This window comes from Prionailurus viverrinus, chromosome F1, assembly GCF_022837055.1.
Source record: "Prionailurus viverrinus isolate Anna chromosome F1, UM_Priviv_1.0, whole genome shotgun sequence".
Lineage (NCBI taxonomy): Eukaryota > Metazoa > Chordata > Mammalia > Carnivora > Felidae > Prionailurus > Prionailurus viverrinus.
In genome coordinates, this window is record NC_062577.1 from 61,141,223 (window position 1) to 61,159,328 (window position 18,106).

The following is an 18,106-nucleotide window of genomic DNA, read 5'->3' on the forward strand; positions in this document are numbered from 1 at the left end:
CACTACGTGTCCCTCACTCACTAGCCTCATGTATCTAAGCACCCTTTCACAGAGGGTCTCAGCGTCCCTTGGCAGTCCACCCGGTGCTAAGTGGATAGCCCCCCTCTCCATATATATCTTTAAGCCGTCAAAACAGTAAGATTGCCTGGTATCCTGGTTACGGCAGGAATGGTCCATTAGCACTTACAGAAATAAGCAGCTATATTAACCACAGTGTTATTAACGACAGTGATGAGGGAGCAGAAGGCAAGCTGAGGGCAAAACACAAGCCAACAAGACCCGCCGCCCCCCCACACACCTAGGTGGGATATGTGTGTTGTTCCTCAGGTACCCCTGGCTGCCCAAGAACAAAGACAAAGAAAGAAAACAAAAGGTTAACATACAGGACACACGGGAGATCCCAGTCATACGATTTGTGAGTCTCCGTCAGTTTACAGATGTCTTCGTAAATTACAAAAGGCAATGTTATCAACAGCTTAATCTCCAGAAACCTCTGGGCTGTTGTCTGGAGCCCCAACATCACTTTCCCCTCCACAGTGATGTGGGAACAAAGGCAAGGAGGAAATGGCAGGTAAAATTAAATTTCTTTATGGCCTGCAGTCCATTGACAAATACTCGAGGCAGATAAGGTGTATGACATTTCTCCGGGAACCCCCTGCTGTGGTAATGTTAATGCCTTCCTAGGGGGAGAACAACCTTAGCTTGACAATAGCAAGGCCCCTGGCATCCTAGGAGTCCTCTTTAGCATATGAAAGTCCTTCCGGAGGCTTCCCCTCGGTCTTTCCCTCCCCCAACTCCGTAGTACAGAAGCAGTCACTCTTTACAAGCCCAGTGCAGCCCTTCCTGCCCCCGGGTCCTGTCCCAGTAGTTTACTAAAATCACCTTTTTGCACCAAAGGCATCTCAGGAATTCTTTCTTGGACCTCCACCATTCCAAGACCCCATCAGTAGCATGGTTATTAACTATAGTTAATAGTTGTATTAACTATATATGGTGGGCATAGTGATTTTAGTTAATAATACTGTATTGCGTATTTAAAACTTGCCAAGAGAGTAGATCTTAAAAGTTCTCATCACGAGAAAAACATTATATAACTATGTGTGGTGATGGGTGTTAACTAGACTTATGGAGGGGATCATTCACAATACATATAAATATCGAATCATCATTCCATTGCCCGCCTGAAAGCAATACAACGTTATGGGGCTAGTAGACCTCGATTTAGAAGCAGAAGCAGCGTCCACTAGGGGGCAGTATGAGCTTACCAGGATGAGTCTTGCCCTGATAAACCCGTTCATTCCCTGACAGAATGACTTCATAGGCAGGTTAGAGAAGCTGCCCACCAACCGAATCCGTCCTTCTGCAGGCTTTGGGACACATCTCAAGTACACAATTCAAAAGAGATAAATGCAAGGTTCTACACTTTGATCTCCCAAATGGACTGCACAGACACCAGTTGGGGTGCAAAGAGGTAGACCTTAGACAGAAGCTATCTTGTCGGTGGGTCTGCAGGCAGGCAGCCAGCTTAATGAGGCTGGACAATATCACCGGTCCCCTGGAAAAGCTGCTGTCCTCCAGGCCACCCGGAACCCCGTGTATGTTTCTACCCCACCACTAACAAGTCCGTTAGTCTCCGGGTCTCCACCTCTTGGTTTCTAAATCAACAAATTGGGTTAAGTCTCTAGGTCCTTTACAGCAGTAAATTCTAGGACTGCAGCCTTTACCATCGGTGGATATGGGGTCAACATTCGTTCCACTACCTTCTCAAGTGCCTTACTGAGCTGCAGCTCCTGGGAAGCTGAAAGGGACCCAGATTCCCTTGTGGCCGGGTGGGGGGCTCAGTTGAGGTCTGGCCACTCAGAAGCCTTTGGATAACACATGGAAGGTGAAAGTGCATTTCTGCGGCTTCCCTGGAGAGTGGAGAGTTCTGGGGTGTTCCGTGGCAGCCACGGCAGAGATCCCAGTGTCCGCGATCTCAGGGCCCTGAGCATCTATTTCTTGGACTACAGCAGACAAGGTTCTATCCCGGTGCCCCAGAAATAGTAGCTTCTTTCTTATCGTGGCTCTTTCTCCGATTGTAGCAGTTGTCTGAGTGGTCCTCGACTGGGGATTTTATGATCACAAAAGGGGCAGTGACTCCCGCAGCGGCCTGATACTGAGAGGCTTTGCTGAAAACGCAGACCTGAATCTGTTTCTTTACCTTTCCCAACTATTCTGTAGGCTGCGAAATCGCGTATAACAAATTCCACCCTACTTAAACCAGCTACAATGGATTCTGTTTTCTGACACTGAATTCTGGTCAATATGACAATACACTTTGTTTTTTTACGGTGACCTCCGAAACCACGGAGCAAGTGAGAAGGTGGCCTCTGAAAGTCAACTTGAACCTTTCTTCATACACTGTGACTTTCTTTCAAATACAGAGAATATATTGCGTCGCGACGCTATGTTTAAAAAGTCAAATAAAGCAGATGAATTGTATATTGAAAGCACAATTCACGCACGGCAGGATCCAAATGCGGCTTTCTAATCTCTTTTCCGTAATCCATTTAAAATGTATTCCCATGGGGTAATCTTTCCCTGCCCCCAGCATTATGCTGCTCAGAGCGTGGCCCAAGAATCAGCACGATGGGCGTGGACTGGGAATTTGTTAGAAAGGCAGGCCCTCAGACGCCTTGCCGGACCACCTGAGTCATAACCTGCATCTGAGGAGGAGCCCCTGGGTGGTTCCCGTGTTCATTAATATTTGAGATAAGCCATGATTTTTTCTGCCTCTCCTGGTCATGGATAGTCCTATAATGGCTGTAGGTTGCCAGCGTAGTTTGAATTTATAAATGAGAACGCCCAGATCTCAATCTGAATTGAAAGGTAAGTCTTTGTCCTCCTACTTAATTACCCAGCTGAGGTCCTGACTTGGGGAAGGAGCTAGACCGGTCTCCCTCCCCCTTTCCTCTGTCTCTTCCCCTTCCGCCAGCCTCCCCACCTCTCTCAGTGGGCGGTTTCCCCCTGTTTCTTACTTGAGCCAAAGTTGCTGGGAAGAGAGAAGGGAGGGAGGACGGGTAAGGAAACAGAAAGCTCTTAGATACCCTGGCAGGTGTCTGCTCTCTGAACTTGGCAGGTCACTAAAGCCCATTCGTTCTCCCACGGGCACTCCTGTGGACTCTTTGGAGATGTTTCTTTTGGAGCGCTGCGCTCCTCTGTGGTCCTGAACTCACCGCAGATGCAGCATGCCTCCAGGTGTCCCTTTGTTCCTCTTCCCTCAGCCCCTGGAATACAGATTCACCTTCAGCTTTTTGGTGCCTTTGACAACCCTTCCCGGTGGCCTGACTGTACAGGAGCCAAGACGGCTACTTTGACATCAGATACACAGCAAGGAAAAGGTTTATTGCAGAGGCAGCCAAAGGAGGAGACAGGAGGGCAAGCCGAAAATCTGCCTCCCCCAGGAGGAGAGTCAGGAATATTTAAAGGCAAATGAAAAGCACAGTCGCCTCCTTCAGGAGCTGGGATTCGTCCCACGGCCGGTTGTCTTTCAGGAACCATGGAAATAACACAGACGACTTTGCTCCAGGATATTTTGTAGCACAGACTGATCCCCCCAAAAGGCTCTTATAACCTACAGCCACAGCTCACCTGAACCTTCTCGGGTGTCAGCCAGGCCAGGTTCCTTGTGTCTCCCAACCACAGGCGACACATTTCAGACCTCCCTGGGCGACTCCATGGCCATCTTCCTTGTTAAGCTTGAGGGAGATGTCCGGGCTTCCCACACCTTCCCACTATGACGAAGAATTGTGATGGGATCTCACATCACGGCAAAGGAGTCTCTGCCCAGACCTTCTCCATACTCTGATCTCTTTTTATCTCCTTCGTGGGACTTCAGAGTCCAAAAGTCAGGGAACAGATCCTCAACCATTCCCTGTGTAAGTTCTGCATGTGACCGTCTGGCTGCAGATGGTCACGTCTGTCGTGTCGTGAAATATCACTTTTGACACCCTGTCATGAGTGCGATTGCTTAATTGTCAACAATAAAACTAAAATCCTGCCTTCCTGCCTTGTTCTCCCCAGACACAGCCACCTGAGGGACCGTAGTCTGTTGTGGCTCCCACATTTAAAAAAAAATTTTTTTAAGGTTTATTCATTTCTCAGAGACAGAGAGTGAGTGGGGGAGGGGCAGAGAGAGAGAGGGAGACACAGAATCGGAAACAGGCTGCAGGCTCTGAGCTGTCAGCACAGGTCCTGATGCAGGGCTTGAACTCGTGGATCACAAGATCATGACCTGAGCCGAAGTCGGACGCCCAACTGAATGAGCCACCCAGGTGCCCCATGGGTCCCACATTTTAAAACAAACATACAGCAGCTGGAGATGTGCTCAGAAAAGCCGGGATGGAGAAGAAACTCCAAATTAGGGACAGTTGAAAACACTGAAAAAAAACAAACAAGAAATAGAGTGTCTCTCTCTCTCTCTCTTTTTGCCCCGCCCCAAAAAGGCTCTCTTTAATAAAACCTAAACATGACCTAACCAGTGTCTTTAAAGTATTTGAAAAGCTAACGAGAGGATCAGGAATTAGTTCTGTGTACCCCTAGGAGGTACAGTGACTAAAAGTTATAACAAAACCATTTTGCCCCTTATCTATAAGGAAGAACTTTCTAAATGCCAGAACTGTCCGATGGTAGAGTAGGCTGTCCTTGGGAGGAAACAAGGACACATCTTCGCAAAAAGGACTGGCGTAAGGATCGGGCCAAGCTTGGCTGCATACATGGCCCAGTGGCAGAAATATAGAAAGGAAAAGTCTTGGTTGAACCAAACAGTCTTTAAATTCCATTCCGCTTCTTGAAGTCCTGCAATACAGCTCAAAAAGATGTCCACATTTAGTTTCTGGCTACATGTAGGGTCATATGTGGCTTATTTTCTAAGGCGTTTTGAAATTTGCTTTCCTACATTTCCTTTCAGGGTGCATTTTGTATTTTATTAATTTTAAGACATTAAGAAAAATTTTTTTAATGTTTATTTATTTTTGAGAGAGACAGAGACAGAATGCGAATGGGTTAGCGGCAGAGAGAGAGGGAGACACAGAATCCGAAGCAGGCTGCAGGCTCCGAGCTGTCAGCACAGAGCCTGACGTGGGGCTCGAACTCACAGGGTGTGAGATCATGACCTGAGCCAAAGTCGGATGCTCCACCAACTGAGCCAGCCACCCAAGCGCCCCAAGACGTTTTTTTTTTGAAACTACATTTTAGGGGTGCCTGGCTGGTTCAGTCAGTGGGGCATGTGACTCTCGATCTCGGAATTGTGAGTTCAAGCCCCACATTGGGTGTAAAGATACTTAAAGATAAAAACTGTTTTTATGAAAATAAAATACAATCTTAAAAAATATTAAAAACTAAAAACAATTTAAAACTCCATTTTAACATCTGTGAAGTCGTGATGCATCGTATCATTGCTAACTCGTCAGTTTTCATTACTTCCATAAATGTGAACATTAAAGGGCCAGCATCAGAATTTACAGAATGAGTATGAGCAGCTTGGAAGAAATTTCCAGAGACAACAGTGAACCAATTGTAGGTTGTGGGGAGAGGTGAAGTGCGTGCTTAATCAGACATGTTTAGCAACATTCCTGAAGCAGAAGTCAAAAGTAAGCTCTTCCTAGTAATTGCTGACTGTTACTCTTTTTCAGGGTTCTTCTTCTTCTTTTTAAGTTTAATTATTTATTTTGAGAGAGAGAGAGAGAGAGAGAGGAGAGAGAGAGAGAGAGAGAGAGAGAGAGAGAACGGGGGAGGGGTAGAGAGAAAGGGAGACAGAGAATCCCAAGCAGTCTCTGTGCTGTCAGGGTGTTGCATCCACACGACTCCTGAAACAGAATGCTACGGGCACCAGTGACAGTCACAACAAAGTTTATTACAACGAGAGGCAAGGCCGACCGATCGGGACCAACACTCTTGATAAGAGTGAGGCCCCTAACAGCCGGGGCACAGAGTTTTTAAAGCCGACCACATCGTTTTATCATTACCTGGGAACAGAACAGAGAAACAGTTCCCAGATGAGTTAGAAACAGTTGCCGAATGAGGTGATTATTTTAGACTTTCTTCGGCCAAGTTGCAACCAGTGGATCTCCTTGACCTTGCCTCTGATGCTCTTTTCTTTGAGCTTTTGTTTCCTTCATTGGTAAAGCCTGATTTACAAGAGTACGGAGCGTAATTTACAAGAGTAAAGCAAGGCTGTTATCTCTTGACCTTCAGTGTCAGAACAAAGCTGTTATTTTTCAAGCTACCCGTTAGCCCTACACTACAGTTTAACCCTTACAAGGGCACAACACAATGCAGGCACCGGGACTGTGAGATCATGACCTCGGCTGAAGTAGAGTCACAAGCTCAACTGAGTCACCCAGAGGCCCCCAGGCTTCTTTTTAAAGAATTACTAATGCTCTTCATAGGAAAGTTGTCAGAGTGGGAAAATATGGACGTTGATAAATCTAACTCAAAAAGTGATTTAGAAAAGTCACACTCTGTGCATGTGAACCACACTGGAATTAAAATAAAAACTTAAAAGAAAGAAAAGTCCGATTCTGAAAATGCAAACGTTTTAGGAATACCTTGCCCAATTTATTTCCCTTATATTTTCCTTTTTTTGTGCGTGTATAAGAGGGATTCATGATACTTAAAATTTCTAATTAAACTTCAGAGACAACGTGTGGTTACTTGGCCACGATTTCCTTCGTTAGTATTCTCTTTACTGGTGCATCCTGCAATCAATGTCCTTTTGGATTCACTGAATTACAGTCATAATAACAATTTACTGCTTCCTATGTATTATGTTACTTGCATAATCTCTTTTAATACTTCTAGCAATTCTGTAAGGCAGATACTATTACTGTTTTGCTTTACAGGTGAGGAAACAGAACTTCAGAAACAAAGTATCTTGCCCAAGACTACACACAGCTGGTAAGTAATAAAAATTACATTTGAACCCAAGTCTGAACTCCTGAGCCAGGGCTCTTAACCTCTGTAGTCTGCCACCTCTAGGTCCAAAGCTAATTAGCCTGGCTATTACAACATGCTACATTAGGGGCATATTTACTTAAAGAGATAGGAGCATGGTTATCTCCCACATCACTGTAATGAGACTGGCTCCTCTGAACTGAAAAAGACAAGAGTGTATTTCACCTATTCTTCTGCCTTAGATGTGAGCTGAATCAGGGACATACGATTATAGGAAGCTTCTTACGATGAGGAGGATGTCAAGCATTGAAACCAATTATCTTTGCAGGTGTTGTGACTGGGGAATAAACTAAACCAATATGGGATAACTGTAGTATATGTTGGGATTAAGAGCTCTACTTGGCAGAAAGTCTGCACTTAATAAGTACAGTCCGGGGTGCATTTTCCTTTAACCGTGGACCAGCCAGCAAGTAATTCAGAAGACGGGATGGGGTAGCATTACAAATAGGGGACATTGACTCAGGGGGACTCCACTGGTAGGCTGCGACATGACACAAGATGTATGGTGCAGGATCCAATGGTTCAGGATACAACTGGGAACATTCTAGATCCAGTGGTTCAGGATCCAATTGGGAACATTCTAGAGTGGATAAAGAGTCAAGAGGTTCTCTGGGTCCAATTAAGACATAAAAGTATGATGATGTGCTCTCTTGACTAGGGTTGGGGAGACAAACTCTCTTATGCATAACTAGGGTTAAGTTCAAATGGCTACAATCTCTTTGAAGGATAACTTGACAATATCTATTAAAATACAAAAGACCTATCTCCTTCAACCCAGCAATTCTACTTCTAAGAGTTTATCCCACAGATTAAGTCAAATACACGCATAAAGGGGCACCTGGCTGGCTCAGTCTGGTTAAGTGTCTGACTTTGGCTCAGGCCATGATCTCTTGGTTCGGGAGTTCAAGCCCTGCGTCGGGCTATCTGTCTTAGCACCACCTCGCTTCGGATCCTCTGCCTCCCTCTGTCTCTGGCCCTCCCCTGATTGTGTTCTTCCTCTCTCTCAAAAATAAATATACATTAAGAAAAAAAAATCTTTTTTAACACAAAGGCAAAAAAACAAATACATGCATAAAGATGTAGGGGTAAGGATATTCACTGTTGCATAATGTAAAACAGCAAACGTTTAGAAATAATCTAATACTCCGTCAGTAGGCACGGGCAGATGTCATTTCTCCAGGAAATGATGTGTGAACCTCCACTCTGGGCTTAGCGTCCCTCCTGTGTGCTTCTAAGCACCTTAACATCTTCTGTCTTAAAACTTCCAGTAAGGAAAGAATCTATTTACTTGTCTGTCTCCCCCGTGTAAGGTTACTCTATTTGCAGATGAGGAAGCTTGGGCTCTGAAGGCCTGTGCGGCCCCCCATCGGGGTTGAGGCGAGGGTACGTGCCAAGGCACAGACATGGGAAAGGTGCTGGCATGTTGGGGACAGAGCAAGTGGTCAGTGTGACTGCTCTACAGGGTGAATGGGCTCCATAGGGAGGGCGTTTGGACTTTAACCCAGAGGATGTGCTTCAACCTCTGAGGGAAAGAGTCCTAAATGTAGAACCCAGAGTTCCCTCTTTCCAGGGAGTTAAGTCCGGCTCAGAAACTCAGACTCAGGCAGGACAGAGTAAGTGAGTAAGGCTGAGATCCGAATGCAACAGGATCCTCTCTGCTCTCTGCTCTCTGCCTGCAGACATTTGATTTCCTTGTCTGGAATCTGGAATGGACCCCTGCAGGTTTAGGGTCTGAGCCCGGAGGCTCCAAACTGATCTGAGAACCAGAGAGAAGCGGCTTCCTCCCCGGGCTTCTCCAGTATTTTGCTGCTGTCCCTGCTGCTTGGGAATGAGCTCTGAGCTCTCCTTGTGCGCGGCCGGGCTAGCCAGCCTTCTGTTTCCCTAAATGCATGTTGGAATCTCAAAGAGAAGCTGGATGGGGACTTTTTTTTTTTTTTTAGCCTAAGGGGCATGGACAATAAGTTGCCTGTCTGATATTTCCTTCTCTTTTCATAGTGTAGGCCTTCCTGGAAATCATTAAGGTGCTGCGGGGGATGATCTATGAAAGCTGGGGGGTTCAAACAGTGGTCTGGAGGGTATACGTGTCAATCCCTCCTGCCCCGTGACACACACACACCACACTCAGAGAGAGAAGTCACGAGTGACTTCCATTCTCCCCCTTAAATCTTTTTCCTCCCCAGCCCCACATTTCTAGTGCAAACAGGACAGGAAGAAGGGTATTAAGGCTGCTACCTTCATGAGTGAAGGAGATTCTGCCATTCTGGCTCTCCTGTGAGAGGCTATTTCACTCCCCCCCCCCCCCCCGCCCCGCCTTGAAAAATGACCAGTTGGTTGTTTGTTTTGTTTTGTTTCGGGGGGGGGGGGGGTTCTGACTTGAGATCCGTTGATTACTAAGCTTCTTGGCACTAATATTGGTCACTTCCTATCTAATTCAGAGATGGCAGAAACTTCAGGGGAACAAAACTCAGGAGGAGGAGGAGGAGCCTTGTCCGGCAAGTGGGTTTAAGGGGAAGTCGTGCTGGGGAGGAGAGTTCTGAGAAGAGATAGCCTATTTTAGAAAGCTGGAAGTTCGAGCCCCAAGACTCTTGTACACCACAACCCAGTACCGGATTTAGGGGCCTGGACATATCTTCTCAGAAATAAGCAAATGTCCACTGAGATCAGTTTGAGTGTTTCTTCACTTCTAATTTTAAATTGGCATCTCCACCACTAAGGCTCATGGATGCTTTCAGTAAAGAATGTTTCCAAAGACGCATCCCCAATGTCCAACAGGCTGGAGGACTTCTTAACAAGACTTTCACGTTCTGGTGCCCTTTTACTTCTTTATGTTCGTCTCCTGCCACCTTGCCCCTAAAATTCACCTCCCCGCACGGAAACACACACAATTCTCCAACCACTCTCAATGGTTTGCAGTTCTACAGACACACTCGGGCCTTTCAAATCTCCATGCCTTTCCTTGCCCAGCCTACACACCCACTCTCACTCTTTTTCCCATCTCCACTTGCATTCTCACTCTTCTTAAAGATTCAGCTTCCTTCTCTGGATTTCCATTGTGTTTCAGAGAGCACTTACCACATTGCATTGGAACTTACGCGTGAGCCTGCCTGCCTCTCTCCCTGTATAATTTCGGTGACTTTGTAATAATACGGCGAAGAATAATACTAAGAGGAATATGAGGAAGCATGTTGGTTAATCACTCAAAAAGAAAGGAGAAATTGGGTTGTGGCAAGGTCAAGTAGAAGTAAGAGATGGGAGGGTAGAGTTGTTACCGGTCCTTAACCTTTGTCGGTGCCCCTTAAATGTTGTGAGGTATGAACTCAATGACCTTCTGGGAAGAAGTCACATCAGCCCTGCAGAGAACAAATGACTCTAGCAGGCAGGTGAAGGACTCAGGAAATAAGACTTATAGTGAACATATCCCTGAGATGATCATATGGTCTCTTGCTTTCTTCCTTCAAGTAACATAAAATCACCGTGCAGGGCGGGATCTGGATCTGGTCATGTGTGTCTAGATGTGTTAGGGTTGGAGCGGCTCTTAGGGGAGTTAAAAAAAAAAATGCTAAAAACTAAAATTCTGCATTTTTAAGGATTTGTCTTAAACTTCCTCCAAAGAAATTTCTGGATGGTAGATTTACCATCTGGATGGTAAATAGTATCACTTGTTTAAGTTATGGCTAAAGCGAGCATGGCCTGCCTGCTGCTACCAAAGTCCATCAGTCTGTCCAGCTATACTGGGGCAGGGGGAGCATCTGGGTGAGTCTCATAGAACTCTGACCCTTATAGCCTGGAATGAGGGCCACACAAGTACCATTCCCTGTAAAACCAAATAGAATTGGAGCACCTGGGTGGCTCACTCAGTTAAGCATCTGACTTCCGCCCAAGTCATGATCTCATGGTTGGTGAGTTCGAGCCCCGCCTCTGCGCTGTGCTGACAGCTCAGAGCCTGGAGCCTGCTTTGGATTCTGTGTCTGCCACTTCCTCTGTTCTTCCCTTCCCCATGTTCTAGCTCTCTGTCTCTCAAAAATAAGTAAACATTAAAACTAAATAGGTTCTGGGACTTTGGGGTATACACTCGTCAGAAATGGGACTGAAAGCCTTTTTAAAAATCAACCTTAAAAATTCATTATGAATAATTACAACTTGACCCTAGAAGGTTCCAAAGGGCTCATTACCTCAATGACCTTAAGTACCAAAATAATATTGCTTGTGCTAAGCTGAGGGTGGGGCACCTGGGTGGCTCAGTCGGTGCAGCGTCAGACTTCGGCTCAGGTCATGATCTCTGTCTGTGAGTTCAAGCCCCGCGTCGGGCTCTGTGCTGACAACTCAGAGCCTGGAGGCTGCTTCCGATTCTGTGTCTCCTTCTCTCCCTGCCCCTCCCCAACTTGTACTCTATGTCTATGTCTCTCAAAAAATAAGACTTTTTTTTTTTTAAAGAAAAGCTAAGTGTGACCTAATTCACTTCCAAACATCATCTCCGGGGTAGAGAGTAACAGGAGGGAGGTCTTGAGAGGGGAAGGACGAGCTCAGAGGACTGGAGTGTGATGAGAACGGCTCAAACATGCTGCGCGACCCGGAAATGGTCAGCCACCACACTTTATGGCGCTTCTTGGAAACCACCGCCAAAGGACCGCAGGCAAGCAGAGGTGGCTTCCCGAGGTCTCTGCGGGTGACAAGCGGGAGGGGCTGCAGGTGCAGGAGCCCGGGGAGGGGACAGTGGCGCCCCGGCTCCCTCAGCTCTCCACGACAGCGGTGGCCTGCGTTGCCGGGCGCACAGCCAAGTGGGAAGTGGGGGGCCCGGGGGGGTCCCCGTGCTCTGGGAAGGCCTGCGGCTCCTTCAGTTCCAGCACCAGCCGGCTCAGGAGGCCTTTGAGCAGCTGCATTTCCCGCAGCAGAAGGTCCACGTCGGGTTTCAGGGCTGCGGCGGCCGATGGCTCCCAGGGCGTCGGCGGCGGGGCGCAGGCCGGGGGCCCAGCAGTGGGGGCTCTGCCCGCGGGGAACCGCAGCCCCGGAGAGGTGATGTTCGGGACGGAGGTGACCGGAGCGGCCGATCGGGACACAGGGGGCTTTCTGAAGGAAAGCGGCTGGTTGCCGGGCGCCAAGGCTGCGGCCTGTGGGACTGGGGCGGTGGTGGACGCCGAGTCCGGGGCGGCACCTGCGAACGCAACACGCGAGAACCGCGCGGCTGCTCTCACCCTCCCGCGGCCTGGGCGCTCGCGTGGGCACGCGGGGTACGCGGGCCGGAGGGGGGTAAGGAGGGACGGCGTGGGGTGGAGGGAAGGGAGGAGGGGGGGGCGTTGAGGAAGGCATCGTGGATGGAGCGGAGAGGACGAAGGGAGGGTAGCAGTGAGGAGGGTGGAGAGGATGGGGTGAAGAGGAGGGAGGGAGGGGAGGGCTGGAAAGGGGAGGGGGTGCGGGGGAGGGGACAGGGAGGAGGGGAGGGATGGGGAGGAGAGGGGGGATGCGGAGGGCAGGGATGGGGACGGGGTGGAGAGGAGGGAGGAAGGAGATGCTGCGCAGAGAACAGAAGAGAGGGGGAGTAGTGAAAAGGGGAAGGAGGTGCAGAGGAGGGAGGGAGGGGAGGAGTAAGGAGGGCAGAGGGGGTGAGGTGGAGAAGAAGAGATAGGAGGGGTAGTGAGGAGGGGTGGGGAGGACGCAGCGGGTAGGGTGGAGAGAAGGGAGGGGAGGAGTGAGGAAGACGGGGTAGAGATGGGGAGGAGAGGAGGGGGAAGGGTGAGGAGGGCGGGGGGGGGCGGGGGGGGGACTGGGGTGGGAAATGCGGAAGAGAGGGGAGCAGTGAAGAGGAGGGGTGAGGTGGAGAGGAGGGAGGGCGGGCGAGAACGGCGAGCTGGAGGGGTGGGGTGGCTCGAGGGAGACTCGGGGCGCGGAGGCGGCGGCGGGGCTGCGCGCCCGGGGTCGGGGGGCGTCCCCGGGGGTGCGGTCACTCACCGCGCCCGGGGAGCTGCAGCCAAGGGCTGCGTTTCCGGACGCTCCGCGTGGCGGTGGCGGCCTCGCACCAGTACGATTCGAGCTCCTCGACCTCGGGCTCGGGGACCGTGTACTCGGCGCCCCAGTCGAAGCGGCGCACGGGGCGGCTGTACTTGTAGAAGGCGAACTGCAGCGGCGTGTCGCGCTTCTGCGGGTGCAGGCGGGTGTCGCAGCGCACCGCCACCCCGCCGCGGGCCTCCGCCCGGCCGGCCACCCTGAGCACCGGCGCCGGGAACAGCTCTGCAGAGAGGAGTTCCAGGGGCTGAGCGTGCACGGCGGGCCGGCGCAGGGGCCCCAGGGGACGAGGTCCTCGCGGACGCGGAGAAGGGGTGGGAGGAGGCTGGGTGCGCGCCGAGGAGGGAGGAAGCCTCCCGAAAGGCGGGGCGGGGGGCTCGAGGGACGGGGAAAGCTTGCAAGGGGGAAGGACCCGGCCTGACGCTTCCTGTCACATCCCGATGACCTCCAGTTGGGGTCCCGCGGCCTAGAGGGGTGGCTGCGCCTTCTGCCTGGGGCTGTGGACTGAGCCGCCGCCTATTGGAGTCCCCACCCCGAGTGAGAAGCCAGAGCGTGCTGGAAGGAAGTGACACCCGCCCCCGCGCAGGCTGTGCCTCGGTGTCGCCTTCACTGCGCAGGGGAGGAGAGGCGAGAGCGTGCGTGGCCGGCGGGAGAAATCCGCCGCGTGGCAGCTACCTGACCCCCGCCCCCCCTGCCCGCCCGGTGCCCGTCCCCGAATTTCCCGGGACTCGCTCGCCTCCCTCCCGGGCCCCCGGTGTCCCCCACCTTGCACGGTCACGGCCACCTTGGCGGAGAACATGGGCGCGCTCTCCACCGGGATGCGCATGGTGCCCGAGCACTGGTAGCGGCCGCTGTCGCTGGCGCGCGCCTGTGGCACCGTGTAGTTGGCGCTGGAGTGGAAGTAGCGCACCGCCTTGCCGTCGTGGTAGTAGTGAAGCTTATACACCACCTTGTCGTACCAGCCGCGGCAGCGCACGACCAGCGGCTCGCCCTCGAACACCGCGGCGTAGGGCACTTGCAGGATCAGCCAGTCTACGACAGTCCCCACAGACAGGCCTGACTCCGAGAGAACTCCAGCCCTGGGAGTCTCCCTTCTTCTCCGCCTCCCCGCCGCCCTCCCCGCACGGTTGCTCTCCTCGTCCTCGCCAGCTCCCTCCCTGCTCCCGAAGCAGCCCGCGCGCGAGAAGACTCCCCCGCCCCCACCCCCAGACACACGCGTTTTAGTTGAGACCTGCTTGTCCCCTAGAGCTGGGTTTAGAGGTTTCCCCAACCCCGGCAGGACAGTCTTAGGTACCTCCCACCCTACCCTGTATTTATGGGTCACCGTCACCATCATCACCATCACAGCTAATGCTTATGCAGCCCTAACATGTTCTGGATGCCATTTTAGGAGTTTTACGTTGAGAAAGAATTCTGGAGTAACAGCCACAGTCCCTATGCTCCTCTGTTCCACAAGCAGTAGTCACCTTCTCTCGTGGCCAGTATTTTGTCTGTATCACCAACTTCCAAAACACAGAGTGTGGACATGAAATGTATGTAAATGCTAAGTAATGATATTTGACTTCTGAATACAAGTTGTGGCCCGTCGAGCTAAGGGGACATAATACTCCCTACAAAATAGCCGATCCGGTGCCCTAAAGAAGGGATTATTGCTATTTTCTCATCCTGCTTTGGAAACCCTTTACGTATCCCCAGGAAGTCAGCCTCCGAATTGGCCCCAATGCGCACACGGGCACGTCCATAATAGCTTTCAAGCGCTTTCTTCAACTGCTGCTTCCGCCGCCCCCTTAACAACAAGTCATCTTTCGTTTCTCGTCTGCGCAACAGCCAAAGGCACAGATACAATTATTTGGCTGCTGGGAAGCACAGAGAAGCACCTCGTTGCTCAGCCGGGAGTGATTCTCCCAGCTGCACGCAGCCTGCACGGGACTCTCGCTTTCCGGGCTTGGCTCTGCCCTTTCCCTGGCTGAGCCCTCCCCCAAAGCTCCCCGTCCAGTATTACAGGTCCTCAGAGCCTCTCCCCTTCTGAGCTAGTCCCAGAAACAAACACAAATGTTTATTTGCCTCCCACTACGGCAGAGGGGTGCGGGGACCTTTGGGGCCAGGCAAGCCTTACTGCGTGTCTCACGTCTTAGTGCCAGGCAGGACCCTGCCTGCTCCAAAGACTCCAGACAGCCCCCATTTCCTGCCCCAATGGGAGTGGCCCAGTGTCCCCTCTCATAGGAGGGCCAGTACGGCCAGAGGAGATGTGCGCAGTCCCTGCCCTCGTGTTCAAACACTCACCATTGGAAACAGACAGGTGGATGGGGTCACTGACGGGCGCCCCCCGGGTCTGGCATCGATACACGCCTGGTGTCTGCACCTCGATGCTCTTCTTGTGAGAGGGCAGAAGCAGGTGGCCCGAATACCAGAGAGTGCTGATGGGCCGAAGCTCCAGGAGCGGAGGGTGGTACCCATCACATCGCAGGGTCACCCGCTCCCCCTTGAAGATTGTGGTCCAGGGCGGGTGTAGAGACAATACGGGCTTCTCCAGAGTAGCTGGGGAGGGATGCGGGAGGGGGCAAGGTGGAAAAGAGAATCAAGATGAGGTGCCCAAAATGTGGTCTGGGGTTGGCAAATCTGAGAAAACTCCAGCTCCCAGGACCCAACCCGCGTTACTAAACCAGTCCGATTGTGGAGACACCCCGCTGGGTTACAAACTACCAGTCCCTTGATCTGTAGCCGTTTCTCGGTGCTTGGAGGCAAACTGAGTCACAGGGACTGAGGAGGCGTGGGAAGCGACACTGTCCCACGGCCGCCAGGAAGTGGGGAGTGCCCGGGGAGCTCCCTTAGGGGGATTGGTGTGGCGGGTGTAGAAAATTGGGCTCAGGGATGTGGAGGACTCACCAGCTTGCCCGCCGCTTGGAACTGCGACACAGGAATTGAAGAAGAAGAAGAAGAAGAACGTTGGAGGTGAGAGGAAAGCAAGGGCCCTCTTGACCGTAGGAAACCCCCCATGGGTCTCAAGACCTGTTTTGCTTCTGCTTTTAGTTTCCCCAGCCCCGAGAAAGCCCCCTCCTCTTTATCCTCCCGAAATAGACAATGAACTGCTGTTTGGAATAGAGGAATATTCCCCAACACACACACAGACACACACACACACACACACACACACACACACCTTGGCCCATACCCTCCCCCACAGCCAAAGTGCTTGGGTCCCTGCTGATGCACTGAGGACTCACCCAGGAGCAGAAGGGCTGTCAGAGACCACATGACGGACCTGCCTCCAGAACGGTGCAGGTGCCCTGGCGTAGGGTGGGGGAGGAGGGAGAGAAGGTGGCCAGTGCTGCCGCCTGAGTCCTGGGAGGCATTGCGGCTTCGCTCACCCATTCCTGATTCCTGAAGATGGCCGACTGGAGACAGCGGGACGTGGGCTGGGTAAGCGCAGCCCTCCGGTGTCCCAGGCACCAGGCGCTGTCCCACCTGCCAGCCCTACAGCCACGGCACATCTCAGGCCAGCGCCAGCCTCTATAGAGAAGGCGTGCTGAGCAGAACCCATGTCGTCCGCGGCCCGAGGAAGCCACAGAGAACCCCAGGCGTTGGCAGGCGACCCTACCACCTTCGGGCTCCCGTTGACGTCCCCCTCCCATTCTCTCTCCTCCCCACCTTCCAGCTGGCCCTGTAAGCCTCAGTTGAGGAAATACCTCTTCATGTCCTCGGGGTCTACCCAGGGCCTTTATAATGCTGGCTCCCTGGTGACAGACATCGGTGTGAGGCCTAGTGAGGCTGACACTGGGTTCCCTGCACCCGGAGCTCACAGCTGCCCACAGATGAGTGGATGGAAAGGTCTGATTCGCCAACCACCTTCTATGTCGCTGTCTTCCAAAGTTCCAGTTAAGAATAGAAATGGGGGGGGGGGGTGGCGCCTGGGTGGCTCAGTCAGGGAAGCATCCGACTTCCTCTCAGGTCACGATCTCACGGTTCATGGGTTCGAGCCCCGTGTGGGGCTCTGTGCTGACAGCTCAGAGCCTGGAGCCTGCTTCGGATTCTGTGTCTCCCTCTCCCTCTGTCCCTCCTCCACCCCACTCTGTCTCTCTCTCAAAAATAAATACACATTAAAAATGTTTTTTTTTAATTAAAAAAGAAGAAATATGGGGCACCTAGGTGGCTCAATCAGTTAAGCAGCCAACTCTGGATCTTGGCTCAGGTTATGATCTCACGATTTGTGAGTTCGAGCCCTGTGTCAGGCTCTGCACTGAGTGTGGGGTTACTTGGGATTCTCTCTTTCCCTCTCTCTCTCTCTCTGCCCCTACCCCACTCATGCTCTCTCACTCTCTCTTTCAGATATCATGAGCCCAAAACGGTATTGTGTTTTAGGTATTATTTTTCTCTTATTTTTAAACGGTTTATTATTTATTTTTGAGAAATAAACTTAAAAAAAAAAGAATAGAAATGCAATGTGTTTCCCCTTCTTCCTCCCTTCTGGAAAACTTAAACCCTCAAAAATGCAAAAATTCTTTACTACCCACCCCAGTGATCTCGCCCTATGTCGTCTCCACTCACTTGTGCCTTCCTTCCTTCTAACCGTGCCTACATGCCTCCCCCAACCATTCCCCTGTTCCGGGACTCCTTACCTGTGGCAGAGAAGTCACCACATCAGCCCCTCGGAAGCTTCTCAGGTCCAACCTCCCAGCTCTACTTCTCGAGCTTTCTGAGCTATGTGATCATACCCTGAGCAAATGGGCACCTGAATTCTCATGTAAATACTTAATGAAGTTTCCAACCTGATTGTATGTCTCTTTGGACTGTCTCCTGTCCTCACCTGTAGTGCACTGGGGCACCTCCTTCTTCTGGAACTCTGGCAAGAAGGAAAAGGATTGTCAGATGCTGTCACCTCTTAACCACAGTCTCTCCCCTCTTGCTGGCTGACAGCCGGCCTCAGCTCCGGGCTGAGAGTTCCCTCAAGTTTCTCTTAAGGTGTCAGTTTTTGTTAAAAATGCAAATGCCTCTTAGGGAAATGTGATTGGCCATTTAAGTTTTGATGGCCACTTTAGATCCTGTATAAGAGCAGGTTTTGATAAAAGACAGGTAGTCATATGGGTCTGAAAAAGAGGGAGGAACCTGATAAGGA

The 18,106-nt window shown here is 51.3% G+C and overlaps 1 protein-coding gene across 6 annotated transcripts; it reads right to left on the bottom strand.

Annotated features, from left to right (window-relative positions):
• Positions 1 to 11,581: 11,581 nt before the first annotated feature.
• FCRLB (Fc receptor like B) lies at positions 11,582 to 18,051 on the bottom strand. Of its 6 annotated transcripts, none has more exons than XM_047840402.1 (7): positions 17,798 to 18,050; positions 16,218 to 16,280; positions 15,880 to 15,900; positions 15,277 to 15,531; positions 13,759 to 14,025; positions 12,940 to 13,218; positions 11,582 to 12,145 (listed from the first exon to the last, which is right to left on the bottom strand). In XM_047840402.1, the coding sequence occupies exons 2-7, from the start codon at positions 16,246 to 16,248 to the stop codon at positions 11,724 to 11,726; spliced, it is 1,275 nt and encodes a 424-aa protein (XP_047696358.1). In that variant the 5' UTR covers positions 16,249 to 16,280; positions 17,798 to 18,050; the 3' UTR covers positions 11,582 to 11,723. The 6 variants fall into 6 exon arrangements, with proteins under 6 accessions (XP_047696358.1, XP_047696354.1, XP_047696357.1 ...); XM_047840398.1 differs by having other exon boundaries at positions 16,218 to 16,388; XM_047840401.1 differs by having other exon boundaries at positions 16,218 to 16,467.
• Between the last annotated feature and the right edge of the window lie 55 nt (positions 18,052 to 18,106).

Excerpts from the sequence above, each read along its gene's own strand:
- FCRLB (XM_047840398.1), bottom strand. The coding sequence starts at position 16,365 with ATGGGTGAGCGAAGCCGCAATGCCTCCCAGGACTCAGGCGGCAGCACT. Across the intron at positions 14,026-15,276 it reads CCACCTGTCTGTTTCCAATG|ACTGGCTGATCCTGCAAGTG; the intron begins GTGAGTGTTTGA and ends GGACTGTCGTAG. Across the intron at positions 12,146-12,939 it reads GCTGCAGCTCCCCGGGCGCG|GTGCCGCCCCGGACTCGGCG; the intron begins GTGAGTGACCGC and ends TTGCGTTCGCAG.